A 14,771-nucleotide genomic window follows, 5' to 3' on the forward strand; every position below is an offset into this window, starting at 1 on the left:
TTGCTACAGAATGCGATCAGTCAAAACCCAAGGGCATTTCTAAGGCAACGAGGCAGTAGAGGAGTGTATGATATAAGCGTGTACAGAGTGTATCTGCATAGTGTTTATATGGAGGAGGCCTAAAGTAAACTGAGAGGAGACCAGAAGAGGACTCACCAGTTGCAGCTGGTATAGTTGGTTCAAAAGGGTCATATGTTGAGGGTTTATTGGTGAGGTTAAAAGTGCAGGATTCAGACCAATGTTTTTTGCTGCAAACTGTAAGAGCTGTGCTTGAACCTGGACAAGAGAGAGACCAAAAGATTCGGTTTTAGAAACCATAAACTAAGTACGAGAAAAAACGGTAGACAGGACTGAGGCGCTTATGCACGTAAACTATGCTGAGGGGAGCTGAAAAATGTGTGTGTGTGTGTATGATTCTATATATGATTGCAAGTGTGTTCGTGTATGTGTGTGTGAGTGAGGGGAGATACTTGGAGGGGGCTGAGAGGTGTGTGGTATTCCCCAGGTCGTATTCATTAGGCACTAAATACGAGACAATGAATCCAAACAAGGATCCCTCTCTACCTGAACTTGTCTAATAACAACCGCTCACTTTCACTGTCCGTTGAAAAGCGTTTTACAGTTTTCCCATAATGAATACAACCCTGGTCCATGTTGTGTGTGTGTTTGTGTGTGTGTGTACCTGAGGGGAGAGAAACTGAGGCACTTGAGCGCGTAGACTAGGCTGGGAGGAGCCGAGAGGCGGCACTGGCGGCTGAGGAGGAGGCTGCTGCATGGCCCGGGCTTGTGCTGCACCGCTACAGCCCAACATTCCACTCTGCATCTGGGAGGGAGGAGAGGGAGGTGGAAACCAGGGTGGAACAGCATGATGATAGGGACCCACTATTCTGCACTGTTGAGGAAGAACTGCAAGTCTGCGTGTCTCTGAACCGTTTACAGCCACATGACCAATAAACTTGGATTTAGATTCATAAAAAGTCCAACGAGATTTAACAGGCTCGACAAAACCCCAGTGAAAAATCTAAACCTAAATACAGGCTCCCTCTAGCTCTATCTGTCCCCTGCCAGTCCGTCCATCCATCTCCCTCTCTGCCTATCAGTGTGCCAACCAGTCCTCTCTGCCTATCAGTGTGGCAACCAGTCCTCTCTGCCTATCAGTGTGCCAACCAGTCCTCTCTGCCTATCAGTGTGCCAACCAGTCCTCTCTGCCTATCAGTGTGCCAACCAGTCCTCTCTGCCTATCAGTGTGCCAACCAGTCCTCTCTGCCTATCAGTGTGCCAACCAGTCCTCTCTGCCTATCAGTGTGCCAACCAGTCCTCTCTGCCTATCAGTATGCCAACCAGTCCTCTCTGCCTATCAGTGTGCCAACCAGTCCTCTATGCCTATCAGTGTGCCAACCAGTCCTCTCTGCCTATCAGTATGCCAGCCAGTCCTCCCTGCCTATCAGTGTGCCAGCCAGTCCTCTATGCCTATCAGTATGCCAGCCAGTCCTCCCTGCCTATCAGTGTGCCAACCAGTCCTCCCTGCCTATCAGTATGCCAACCAGTCCTCTCTGCCTATCAGTATGCCAACCAGTCCTCTCTGCCTATCAGTATGCCAACCAGTCCTCTCTGGTTATCAGTATGCCAACCAGTCCTCTCTGGTTATCAGTATGCCAACCAGTCCTCTCTGCCTATCAGTGTGCCAACCAGTCCTCTCTGCCTATCAGTATGCCAACCAGTCCTCTCTGCCTATCAGTATGCCAACCAGTCCTCTCTGCCTATCAGTGTGCCAACCAGTCCTCCCTGCCTATCAGTATGCCAACCAGTCCTCCCTGCCTATCAGTATGCCAACCAGTCCTCTCTACTTAACAGTGTGCCAACCAGTCCTCTCTGCCTCAGTGTCAGTCCTCTCTGCTTATCAGTGCCAACCAGTCCTCTCTGCCTATCAGTGTGCCAACCAGTCCTCTCTGCCTATCAGTATGCCAACCAGTCCTCTCTGCCTATCAGTGTGCCAACCAGTCCTCTCTGCTTATCAGTATGCCAACCAGTCCTCTCTGCCTATCAGTATGCCAACCAGTCCTCTCTGCTTATCAGTGTGCCAACCAGTCCTCTCTGCCTATCAGTGCCAACCAGCCAACCAGTCCTCTCTGCCTATCAGTGTGCCAACCAGTCCTCTCTGCCTATCAGTATGCCAACCAGTCTCTGCCTATCAGTATGCTTATCAGTGTGCCAACCAGTCCTCTCTGCCTATCAGTGTGCCAACCAGTCCTCTCTGCTTATCAGTGTGCCAACCAGTCCTGCCTCTGCCAACCAGTCCTCTCTGCCTATCAGTATGCCAACCAGTCCTCTCTGCCTTATCAGTATGCCAACCAGTCCTCTCTGCTTATCAGTATGCCAACCAGTCCTCTCTGCTTATCAGTGTGCCAACCAGTCCTCTCTGCCTATCAGTGTGCCAACCAGTCCTCTCTGCCTATCAGTGTGCCAACCAGTCCTCTCTGCCTATCAGTGTGCCAACCAGTCCTCTGCCAACCAGTCCTCTCTGCCTATCAGTGTGCCAACCAGTCCTCTCTGCCTATCAGTGTGCCAACCAGTCCTCTCTGCCTATCAGTATGCCAACCAGTCCTCTCTGCCTATCAGTATGCCAACCAGTCCTCTCTGCCTATCAGTATGCCAACCAGTCCTCTCTGCCTATCAGTGTGCCCAGCCAGTCCTCTCTGCCTATCAGTATGCCAACCAGTCCTCTCTGCCTATCAGTGTGCCAACCAGTCCTCTCTGCCTATCAGTGTGCCAACCAGTCCTCTCTGCCTATCAGTGTGCCAACCAGTCCTCTCTGCCTATCAGTGTGCCAACCAGTCCTCTCTGCCTATCAGTATGCCAACCAGTCCTCTCTGGTTATCAGTATGCCAACCAGTCCTCTCTGTTATCAGTGTGCCAACCAGTCCTCTCTGCCTATCAGTGTGCCAACCAGTCCTCTCTGCCTATCAGTGCCTATCAGTGTGCCAACCAGTCCTCTCTGCCTATCAGTGTGCCAACCAGTCCTCTCTGCCTATCAGTATGCCAACCAGTCCTCTCTGCCTATCAGTGTGCCAACCAGTCCTCTCTGCCTATCAGTGTGCCAACCAGTCCTCTCTGCCTATCAGTGTGCCAACCAGTCCTCTCTGCCTATCAGTGTGCCAACCAGTCCTCTCTGCCTATCAGTGTGCCAACCAGTCCTCTCTGCCTATCAGTGTGCCAACCAGTCCTCTCTGCCTATCAGTGTGCCAACCAGTCCTCTCTGCCTATCAGTGTGCCAACCAGTCCTCTCTGCCTATCAGTATCAGTGCCAACCAGTCCTCTCTGCCTATCAGTATGCCAACCAGTCCTCTCTGCCTATCAGTGTGCCAACCAGTCCTCTCTGCCTATCAGTGTGCCAACCAGTCCTCTCTCTGCCTATCAGTATGCCAACCAGTCCTCTCTGCCTATCAGTATGCCAACCAGTCCTCTCTGCCTATCAGTGTGCCAACCAGTCCTCTCTGCCTATCAGTGTGCCAACCAGTCCTCTCTGCCTATCAGTATGCCAACCAGTCCTCTCTGCCTATCAGTATGCCAACCAGTCCTCTCTGCCTATCAGTATGCCAACCAGTCCTCTCTGCCTATCAGTGTGCCAACCAGTCCTCTCTGCCTATCAGTATGCCAACCAGTCCTCTCTGCCTATCAGTATGCCAACCAGTCCTCTCTGCCTATCAGTATGCCAACCAGTCCTCTCTGCCTATCAGTATGCCAACCAGTCCTCTCTGCCTATCAGTATGCCAACCAGTCCTCTCTGCTTATCAGTGTGCCAACCAGTCCTCTCTGCCTATCAGTGTGCCAACCAGTCCTCTCTGCCTATCAGTATGCCAACCAGTCCTCTCTGCCTATCAGTGTGCCAACCAGTCCTCTCTGCCTATCAGTGTGCCAACCAGTCCTCTCTGCCTATCAGTGTGCCAACCAGTCCTCTCTGCCTATCAGTATGCCAACCAGTCCTCTCTGCCTATCAGTGTGCCAGCCAGTCCTCTCTGCCTATCAGTGTGCCAACCAGTCCTCTCTGCCAACCAGTCCTCTCTGCCTATCAGTGTGCCAACCAGTCCTCTCTGCCTATCAGTGTGCCAACCAGTCCTCTCTGCCTATCAGTGTGCCACCAGCCCTCTCTGCCTATCAGTGTGCCAACCAGTCCTCTCTGCCTATCAGTATGCCAACCAGTCCTCTCTGCCTATCAGTGTGCCAACCAGTCCTCTCTGCCTATCAGTATGCCAACCAGTCCTCTCTGCCTATCAGTGTGCCAACCAGTCCCTCTGCCTATCAGTATGCCAGCCAGTCCTCCCTGCCTATCAGTGTGCCAACCAGTCCTCCCTGCCTATCAGTGTGCCAGCCAGTCCTCTATGCCTATCAGTATGCCAACCAGTCCTCTCTGCCTATCAGTATGCCAACCAGTCCTCTCTGGTTATCAGTATGCCAACCAGTCCTCTCTGCCTATCAGTGTGCCAACCAGTCCTCTCTGCCTATCAGTATGCCAGCCAGTCCTCCCTGCCTATCAGTGTGCCAACCAGTCCTCCCTGCCTATCAGTGTGCCAGCCAGTCCTCTATGCCTATCAGTATGCCAACCAGTCCTCTCTGCCTATCAGTATGCCAACCAGTCCTCTCTGGTTATCAGTATGCCAACCAGTCCTCTCTGCCTATCAGTGTGCCAACCAGTCCTCTCTGCCTATCAGTATGCCAACCAGTCCTCTCTGCCCATCAGTATGCCAACCAGTCCTCTCTGCCTATCAGTGTGCCAACCAGTCCTCCCTGCCTATCAGTATGCCACCCAGTCCTCCCTGCCTATCAGTATGCCAACCAGTCCTCTCTGCCTTAACAGTGTGCCAGTCCAGTCCTCTCTGCCTATCAGTGTGCCAACCAGTCCTCTCTGCCTATCAGTGTGCCAACCAGTCCTCTCTACTTATCAGTATGCCAACCAGTCCTCTCTGCTTATCAGTATGCCAACCAGTCCTCTCTGCTTATCAGTATGCCAACCAGTCCTCTCTGCTTATCAGTATGCCAACCAGTCCTCTCTGCCTATCAGTGTGCCAACCAGTCCTCTCTGCCTATCAGTGTGCCACTTACCAGTCCAGTCTCTGCCTATCAGTGTGCCAACCAGTCCTCTCTGCCTATCAGTGTGCCAACCAGTCCTCTCTGCCTATCAGTGTGCCAACCAGTCCTCTCTGCCTACCAGTGTGCCAACCAGTCCTCTCTGCCTATCAGTGTGCCAACCAGTCCTCTCTGCCTATCAGTATGCCAACCAGTCCTCTCTGCCTATCAGTATGCCAACCAGTCCTCTCTGCCTATCAGTGTGCCAGCCAGTCCTCTCTGCCTATCAGTGTGCCAGCCAGTCCTCTCTGCCAACCAGTCCCTCTGCTTTTTAAAAATATATATTTTTTATTTCCATGGTTCTGCCTATCAGTGTGCCAACCAGTCCTCTCTGCCTATCAGTGCGCCAACCAGTCCTCTCTGCCTATCAGTATGCCAACCAGTCCTCTCTGGTTATCAGTATGCCAACCAGTCCTCTCTGGTTATCAGTGTGCCAACCAGTCCTCTCTGCCTATCAGTGTGCCAACCAGTCCTCTCTGCCCATTAGTATGCCAACCAGTCCCTCTACCATCTGAGGAGTAGGGCCAACCATCAGTGTGCCAACCAGTCCTCTCTGCCTATCAGTATGCCAACCAGTCCTCTCTGCCTATCAGTGTGCCAACCAGTCCTCTCTGCCTATCAGTGGCCAACCAGTCCTCTCTGCCTATCAGTGTGCCAACCAGTCCTCTCTGCCTATCAGTGTGCCAACCAGTCCTCTCTGCCTATCAGTGTGCCAACCAGTCCTCTCTGCCTATCAGTGTGCCAACCAGTCCTCTCTGCCTATCAGTGTGCCAACCAGTCCTCTCTGCCTATCAGTGTGCCAACCAGTCCTCTCTGCCTAACCAGTCCTCTCTGCCTATCAGTACCCGTGCCAAGTCCTCTCTGCCAGTCCTCTCTGCCTATCTCTAGTGCCAAACAGTCCTCTCTGCCTATCAGTATGCCAACCAGTCCTCTCTGCCTATCAGTATGCCAACCAGTCCTCTCTGCCTATCAGTACACCAACCAGTCCTCTCTGGTTATCAGTATGCCAACCATCCTCTCTGGTTATCAGTGTGCCAACCAGTCCTCTCTGCCTATCAGTGTGCCAACCAGTCCTCTCTGCCTATCAGTATGCCAACCAGTCCTCTCTGCCCATCAGTGTGCCAACCAGTCCTCTCTGCCTATCAGTATGTCCTCTCCATTCACTCTCTGCCTATCAGTGTGCCAACCAGTCCTCTCTGCCTATCAGTATGCCAACCAGTCCTCTCTGCCTATCAGTATGCCAACCAGTCCTCTCTGCCTATCAGTGTGCCAACCAGTCCTCTCTGCCTATCAGTGTGCCAACCAGTCCTCTCTGCCTATCAGTGTGCCAACCAGTCCTCTCTGCCTATCAGTGTGCCAACCAGTCCTCTCTGCCTATCAGTGTGCCAACCAGTCCTCTCTGCCTATCAGTGTGCCAACCAGTCCTCTCTGCCTATCAGTATGCCAACCAGTCCTCTCTGCCTATCAGTGTGCCAACCAGTCCTCTCTGCCTATCAGTGTGCCAACCAGTCCTCTCTGCCTATCAGTATGCCAACCAGTCCTCTCTGCCTATCAGTATGCCAACCAGTCCTCTCTGCCTATCAGTATGCCAACCAGTCCTCTCTGCCTATCAGTGTGCCAACCAGTCCTCTCTGCCTATCAGTATGCCAACCAGTCCTCTCTGCCTATCAGTATGCCAACCAGTCCTCTCTGCCTATCAGTATGCCAACCAGTCCTTCCTCTTCTCAGACTCCTATCTTCTCCTAGCAGTCTGTCATTCAACTCCACATTACCCCCAATTCTGCTTATGGCACCTGTCTGTTGCCTGTCTGCTGTCTAAACCCCACATAGCCGTAGACATTGTGCTGCCTACCTGTCTGTTGTTCAAGTTTTGCATGGCTAGGCCCCGTGGGCCGCCCAGGCCCTGGCTGGATAGAGGCAGGGAGGGGAGTTTCAGGCCGAGGGGGCCGGGGGAACAAGGCATAAACGGTGAGGAGGTATGGACGTCCTCCACCAGGCTACCAACACCGTCCTGCGCCCACAGACAGCCACAGAGGGAGAGCGTCACCATTACACCCTCAATGGGTGGATACATAGAAACTGAACCTTGCCCTGTTCAGAACAGAATCTGTCCCCTCATAACTAGTGAAGAATAGAACAAACACACTATTGAGTGAGTTACACAACAGTGTGATGTACAGTATTATATTGTTCGCTTTTTAAAAATATATATTTTTTGATTCCTTGATAAGTTATTTTCCATGGTTCCCCAGAACACTGGTCTGCCCTGGCTATACAGCATCTTCTCATTGAAGAACCCATGGACAATATAGGAGTGTGTGATGTTGGGGAGTGGGTCAGGGGTCATTACCTTGTCGAGGAAAGGGGAACGATCTGAGGAGGACTCTTTGGAGTGGAGGGGAGGCCGGCAGCCCATTGGCCCCTTGTTGATCAGACAGTTGTTGTAGTCGGACAAGCCTATCCCCCGCCTGTCCAGCTCAGTCTTCTTCTCCAACAGAGCACCTGAGAGAAACAGAGTAGCAAGAGTAGTGGCAAACAGAGAGCAGTAAGAGAACACAGGGATATCACCAACACTGATACAGTCAGTGACAGTGATATGGACTGCATCAGGAACAAGGAGTTAACAGAGTGTACTGAGGACTGGGAGAAGAGACTTACTCATGGCCTGGTCCAGGTTCATGTTGTTCCTCTTCAGAGCCTCCTCGGCTGGATCTCTCTGGACACACACACACACACACACACACACACACACACACACACACACACACAAACAGCTGTCACCAGAAATATCTCGCAAACATGCATGTGTACGTGTGGTCCTGTGTGGCTCAGTTGGTAGGAACATGGAGCTAGCCACGCCAGGAAGGCGGGTTTGATTCCCGCGGGGGTTTGATTCCCGCGGGGGTTTGATTCCCGCGGGGGTTTGATTCCCGCGGGGGCTACCAACATATATGCATTCACTGTTGTATTAAAGTGTCTGCTAAATGGCATGTTATATTATTATAAGATTTCTATGTATACAGATTACATCAGTGTGGAGTTTGACCCCAGAGGTAGTAGCAGGTAGCAGCACTCACAGGGAAGCCCATGTCTGTCAGCTGCTTGATCAGGCGATTCATGATCCAGGCTTCCTCCTGCTTGCCTGGAATCTTCCCCTTGGGTGGGGCTTTCCTGGTTCTGTTGCCCCAGGAGTTGCTCTCCTGGGAGGCCTGGCTGCTCCACATGTCCCCGTCGTCAGGGTCCCACTGGCCCCCAGACAAACCCATGTCCTCCCCGCCACCTCCGCCACCCCAGCCGTCTTGAATAGATTTGGGGGCTGCAGAGGGAGATGAGGAAATGTTGTGTTACTATCTTTTCAAATTCATTTTCATCCACAATCCTCCACAACGTTTTAAGTCACCAGCTGCCACTGATTGACGTAATATATTTGTATTGGTTCTGACAGTGGGGTATATGTATTGGTTCTGACAGTGGGTTACTTGTATTGGTTCTGACAGTGGGGTATTTGTATTGGTTCTGACAGTGGGTTACTTGTATTGGTTCTGACAGTGGGGTATTTGTATTGGTTCTGACAGTGGGGTATTTGTATTGGTTCTGACAGTGGGGTATATGTATTGGTTCTGACAGTGGGGTATTTGTATTGGTTCTGACAGTGGGTGACTTGTATTGGTTCTGACAGTGGGTGACTTGTATTGGTTCTGACAGTGGGGTATTTGTATTGGTTCTGACAGTGGGGTATATGTATTGGTTCTGACAGTGGGGTATTTGTATTGGTTCTGACAGTGGGTTTACAGTTGTATTGGTTCTGACAGTGTATTGGTTCTGACAGTGGGTATTTGTATTGGTTCTGACAGTGGGGTATATGTATTGGTTCTGACAGTGGGGTATTTGTATTGGTTCTGACAGTGGGGTATTTGTATTGGTTCTGACAGTGGGGTATTTGTATTGGTTCTGACAGTGGGTTACTTGTATCGGTTCTGACAGTGGGGTACTTGTATCGGTTCTGACAGTGGGTTACTTGTATCGGTTCTGACAGTGGGGTACTTGTATCGGTTCTGACAGTGGGTTACTTGTATCGGTTCTGACAGTGGGTTACTTGTATCGGTTCTGACAGTGGGGTACTTGTATCGGTTCTGACAGTGGGGTATTTGTATTGGTTCTGACAGTGGGGTATATGTATTGGTTCTGACAGTGGGGTATTTGTATTGGTTCTGACAGTGGGGTATTTGTATTGGTTCTGACAGTGGGGTATTTGTATTGGTTCTGACAGTGGGTTACTTGTATCGGTTCTGACAGTGGGGTATTTGTATTGGTTCTGACAGTGGGTTACTTGTATTGGTTCTGACAGTGGGGTATACTTGTATTGGTTCTGACAGTGGGGTATTTGTATTGGTTCTGACAGTGGGGTATTTGTATTGGTTCTGACAGTGGGTTACTTGTATTGGTTCTGACAGTGGGTTACTTGTATTGGTTCTGACAGTGGGTTACTTGTATTGGTTCTGACAGTGGGTATTTGTATTGGTTCTGACAGTGGGTTACTTGTATTGGTTCTGACAGTGGGTTATTTGTATTGGTTCTGACAGTGTGGTATTTGTATTGGTTCTGACAGTGGGGGGGTATTTGTATTGGTTCTGACAGTGGGGTATTTGTATTGGTTCTGACAGTGGGTTATTTGTATTGGTTCTGACAGTGGGTTACTTGTATTGGTTCTGACAGTGGGGTATTTGTATTGGTTCTGACAGTGGGGTATTTGTATTGGTTCTGACAGTGGGTTACTTGTATTGGTTCTGACAGTGGGGTACTTGTATCGGTTCTGACAGTGGGGTATATGTATCGGTTCTGACAGTGGGGTACTTGTATTGGTTCTGACAGTGGGTTACTTGTATTGGTTCTGACAGTGGGGTATTTGTATTGGTTCTGACAGTGGGGTATATGTATTGGTTCTGACAGTGGGGTATTTGTATTGGTTCTGACAGTGGGGTATTTGTATTGGTTCTGACAGTGGGTTACTTGTATTGGTTCTGACAGTGGGTTACTTGTATTGGTTCTGACAGTGGGTTACTTGTATTGGTTCTGACAGTGGGGTATTTGTATTGGTTCTGACAGTGGGGTATTTGTATTGGTTCTGACAGTGGGGTATTTGTATTGGTTCTGACAGTGGGGTATTTGTATTGGTTCTGACAGTGGGTTACTTGTATTGGTTCTGACAGTGGGGTATTTGTATTGGTTCTGACAGTGGGTTACTTGTATTGGTTCTGACAGTGGGTTACTTGTATTGGTTCTGACAGTGGGGTATTTGTATTGGTTCTGACAGTGGGTTACTTGTATTGGTTCTGACAGTGGGTTACTTGTATTGGTTCTGACAGTGGGTTACTTGTATTGGTTCTGACAGTGGGTTACTTGTATTGGTTCTGACAGTGGGTTACTTGTATTGGTTCTGACAGTGGGGTATTTGTATTGGTTCTGACAGTGGGGTATTTGTATTGGTTCTGACAGTGGGGTACTTGTATTGGTTCTGACAGTGGGGTATTTGTATTGGTTCTGACAGTGGGGTATTTGTATTGGTTCTGACAGTGGGTTACTTGTATTGGTTCTGACAGTGGGGTATATGTATTGGTTCTGACAGTGGGGTATTTGTATTGGTTCTGACAGTGGGGTATATGTATTGGTTCTGACAGTGGGGTATATGTATTGGTTCTGACAGTGGGGTATTTGAATTGTCAGTTGATTTAGACATATTTTAGAATAGCACAGCCATGCACTGGTAAAGTTCGTATAGAAAGACTATTGGAGAATACAGTGTGTATTCAGCCTGCCACCAGAGGTCAGTGTAGCTGCATAATAAATAGGGAGTCAATTTGTTTTCAGCAATTATATTTCCATGACTTATCAAAACGTGTTTTCTCATGGCTTTCCTGTTCCTCTGCAGCAGACATATGGTGAGCAATATGTTCGGAACATCGAAACGCAATAAAATCACAGTATCAATTCGTATTACACATAGGATATGTATTGCGATTCTCATGATTCTATCAGCACGCAATGTAGCCTGCAGGTAGCCTAGAGGTCTAGTGTCTGCAGGTAGCCTAGAGGTCTAGTGTCTGCAGGTAGCCTAGAGGTCTAGTGTCTGCAGGTAGCCTAGAGGTCTAGTGTCTGCAGGTAGCCTAGAGGTCTAGTGTCTGCAGGTAGCCTAGAGGTCTAGTGTCTGCAGGTAGCCTAGAGGTCTAGTGTCTGCAGGTAGCCTAGAGGTCTAGTGTCTGCAGGTAGCCTAGAGGTCTAGTGTCTGCAGGTAGCCTAGAGGTCTAAGCTACCTTGCGTAGCCTGCCGGTTGTTGGTTTGAATCCTTGAGCCGACTTGAGGTGCAAAATCTGTTGACGTGCCCTTGATCAAGGCACTTAAACCTAATAGTTACTGTAAGTTGCTCTGGATAAGAGTGTCTGCTAAATTACTCAAATGTTAAACATTTTGTAATGTCATGAGGTCCCAGCCATAGTGAAAACATCAGCAATTTCGATGAATCAGGAAAAATCTGATCTAATCTATAAAATGTACTAGAGTCCTTCTCACCTGGTTTGCAAGGTGCAGATCCAAGGGGTGGGTTGCCCCGTCTGTAGGGTTCAGGGCTGTTGTCACCTACACCCCAGCCCCCATGGCTCCCGGTGGGTTTTCCCCAGGCGGAGGTCCCGTTGTCCACGCTGACCAGAGCGGGAGCAGGCTCCCCCCAGGAGGGCTCTGGTTTGGGGTGGGCACTGGAAGGCTCCCCCCAGCCTAGGAACAGGATGACTTTGATAAGGGCACACGTGGATTGGATAACAGTACAGAGAACAACGGACCCAAAACAAACTCTTGCTCTGGAACCTTAGGTCCATTTTGTTCACATGTTATAGGTCCAAAAGGCTCCTTATCAGTTTCTACCCCCAAGCCATAAGACGGCTGAACAATTAATCGAATGGCTGCCCCTCACCCTGTTTATTATCTATGCATAGTCACTTTACCCCTACCTACATGTACATATTACCTCCACTACCCCGTACTCCCACACACTGACTCAGTACCGGTACTCGCGGTATATAATCTTGTTATTGTTACTTTTTAATGTATTTTTCTTAACAAAATATTTACTAAATTAACTAAACTCTTATTTCCTTAAAACTGCACTGTTGGTTAAGGCCTTGCAAGTAAGCATTTCACGGTAAGGTCTACATACACCTGTTGTGTTGAGCGCATGTGATTTGTTTTTGATCCTACAGGAGAAACCCCTGCGCTGCCATTCATACACCTAACAAAATGCATGTATTGTCAATTTCAACATTGTGTGCATCCTTGTTCTAAATCTAAGTTTAAACAGTCACAATGTAACAAAAACATCTAAGAAAATCATATTGCTAAAATGTACCATTCCTAACCTTTCTTTTCCTGGTTTCTACAATGCCCCTTTATGCAGGACAGGCTGGACTTTGGCCAGTCCAGGACAGAGGAGGCTGTTTAACTCTTGGCCCTGTCTGTAGTAACCAGTTGGCCTGGCTGAGAGTCAGGCAGCCCCATCTCTGCCTGTGCCAGTTTGTCTATTGCTCCAAGAGGTCTACTTCCTGGATCAGATTTCACTCTCTCAGTTATGATCATCTCCTCATCTCCTTTCCGTCATGACCACTGATGTTAAAGAAATCAATAGCTTGTCATTTTAAGTATCAGGGTTATGTGGGAAAGGAGTGAAGGAAACTAAAGACATATTTCAGTGTTTACTGTATGGACACACAACTTTATTGTATTATTTTGTGTTGCATGGTTGATTGTGGTGCATAAAAGAGCAGCTTAAATGGGGCAGTGACTAGCCAGAACCAGCAGGGGATCGAAACTCTCACCCCCCCTCCTCCTCCGCCCCCCTCCGCCCTCCCTCTCCCCCCCTCCTCCTCTCTCCCTCTCCATCTCTCCCCCTCCGCTCCCCCTCCCCTCCCTCCCCTCCTCCCCTCTCCTCCCCCTCCCTCCTCCGCTCCATCGCCCCCCCCCCACCACCTCCCCCCCTCCTCCTCCCCTCCCCGCTCCTCCCTCCCCCTCCTCCGCACCGCCCCCTCCCCTCCGCCCCCTCCGCCCCTCCACTCCCCCCCCCTCCCTCCCCCCTGCCCCCCTCTCCCCCTTCCTCCCCTCCGCTCCCTCTCTCCCCCCGCCTCCCCTCCCTCCCTCCCCCTCTCCTCCTCCGCTCCCCTCCCTCCTCCGTAAACCCCCCCCCTCTCCCCTTCCTCCTCCGCCGCTCCCTCCCCCTTCCTCCTCCGCTCCCTCTCCCTCTAACTACTGACAGATGGTGGTTACTCCAATAATCACACACTTCCTCCACAGCTCAAACATTTTGTGGCTCCAATCGCTATTTTCACAAGCCGGGTTAGTAAACAGCATTCTTGGGCTTCCTCCGCCACGTGTGCCCACGTGAGGTTGCCACAGTTACGCACACAGATGGGGGCGCCCGTGTTGTTGTTGTGAAATCAGAGGAGGGCGAGCTTCAGAGAAGTAAAGGGGGTGGGGCCAGGGCAGGCTGGCATTGCTTTCGCCAATTTGGTTCTTCATTTAGATGGAAATCTAAGAGGCGAGGTTTTACCTTTAAACGGATCAACGTTTTGGAGCCAAGCATGTGTTCGCTGTGCGCCACCTAACAAGATTTTGTGTTAAGTCATAGGTAGAACAGACAACTATTTCCTTGTTTTTGTGTGTTCACAGTATAATAACAGTTGATTGAACTGCAACAACTGTTTTAAGCTGCCGCTTTTTAACAAAACGACTAATCTTTATCAGGCCTGGCACAGTGAATTCATTCTGCCTGTTAGGTTTGTAAAACCCACAACACTGTTCTCCTCCCATGACTACATGTACAAAACGTAAACCCAACACGCTTCTCCTCCCATGACTACATGTACAAAGCGTAAACCCAACAGTTCTCCTCCCATGACTACATGTACAAAACGTGAACCCAACACGGTTCTCCTCCCATGACTACATGTACAAAACGTAAACCCAACACTGTTCTCCTCCCATGACTACATGTACAAAACGTAAACCCAACACGGTTCTCCTCCCATGACTACATGTACAAAACGTAAACCCAACACTGTTCTCCTCCCATGACTACATGTACAAAACGTAAACCCAACACTGTTCTCCTCCCATGACTACATGTACAAAACGTGAACCCAACACTGTTCTCCTCCCATGACTACATGTACAAAACATAAACCCAACACTGTTCTCCTCCCATGACTACATGTACAAAACGTAAACCCAACACGGTTCTCCTCCCATGACTACATGTACAAAACGTAAACCCAACACTGTTCTCCTCCCATGACTACATGTACAAAACGTAAACCCAACACTGTTCTCCTCCCATGACTACATGTACAAAACATAAACCCAACACGGTTCTCCTCCCATGACTACATGTACAAAACATAAACCCAACACGGTTCTCCTCCCATGACTACATGTACAAAACATAAACCCAACACTGTTCTCCTCCCATGACTACATGTACAAAACATAAACCCAACACTGTTCTCCTCCCATGACTACATGTACAAAACATAAACCCAACACTGTTCTCCTCCCATGACTACATGTACAAAACGTAAACCCAACACTGTTCTCCTCCCATGACTACA

At 49.6% G+C, this 14,771-nt stretch overlaps 1 protein-coding gene across 9 annotated transcripts in view; it reads right to left on the reverse strand.

Annotated features, from left to right (window-relative positions):
* Positions 1-14,771, reverse strand: part of LOC118382940 (trinucleotide repeat-containing gene 6C protein-like) — an 86,062-nt gene that overhangs the window by 13,601 nt on the left and 57,690 nt on the right. For 7 of the 9 annotated variants that reach the window (XM_052517757.1, XM_052517756.1, XM_052517755.1 and 4 more), the window contains 7 exons: positions 11,692-11,892; positions 8,202-8,440; positions 7,783-7,840; positions 7,475-7,626; positions 6,977-7,135; positions 683-823; positions 157-276 (listed from right to left, as the gene is read on the reverse strand). In XM_052517757.1, coding sequence (XP_052373717.1) covers positions 157-276; positions 683-823; positions 6,977-7,135; positions 7,475-7,626; positions 7,783-7,840; positions 8,202-8,440; positions 11,692-11,892 — 1,070 coding nt within the window. The remainder of the gene's footprint in view (positions 1-156; positions 277-682; positions 824-6,976; positions 7,136-7,474; positions 7,627-7,782; positions 7,841-8,201; positions 8,441-11,691; positions 11,893-14,771) is intronic. The other 2 variants (XM_052517761.1, XM_052517760.1) reach the window with 2 other exon arrangements.

Source organism: Oncorhynchus keta, unplaced genomic scaffold, assembly GCF_023373465.1.
Source record: "Oncorhynchus keta strain PuntledgeMale-10-30-2019 unplaced genomic scaffold, Oket_V2 Un_scaffold_9739_pilon_pilon, whole genome shotgun sequence".
Taxonomy (NCBI): domain Eukaryota; kingdom Metazoa; phylum Chordata; class Actinopteri; order Salmoniformes; family Salmonidae; genus Oncorhynchus; species Oncorhynchus keta.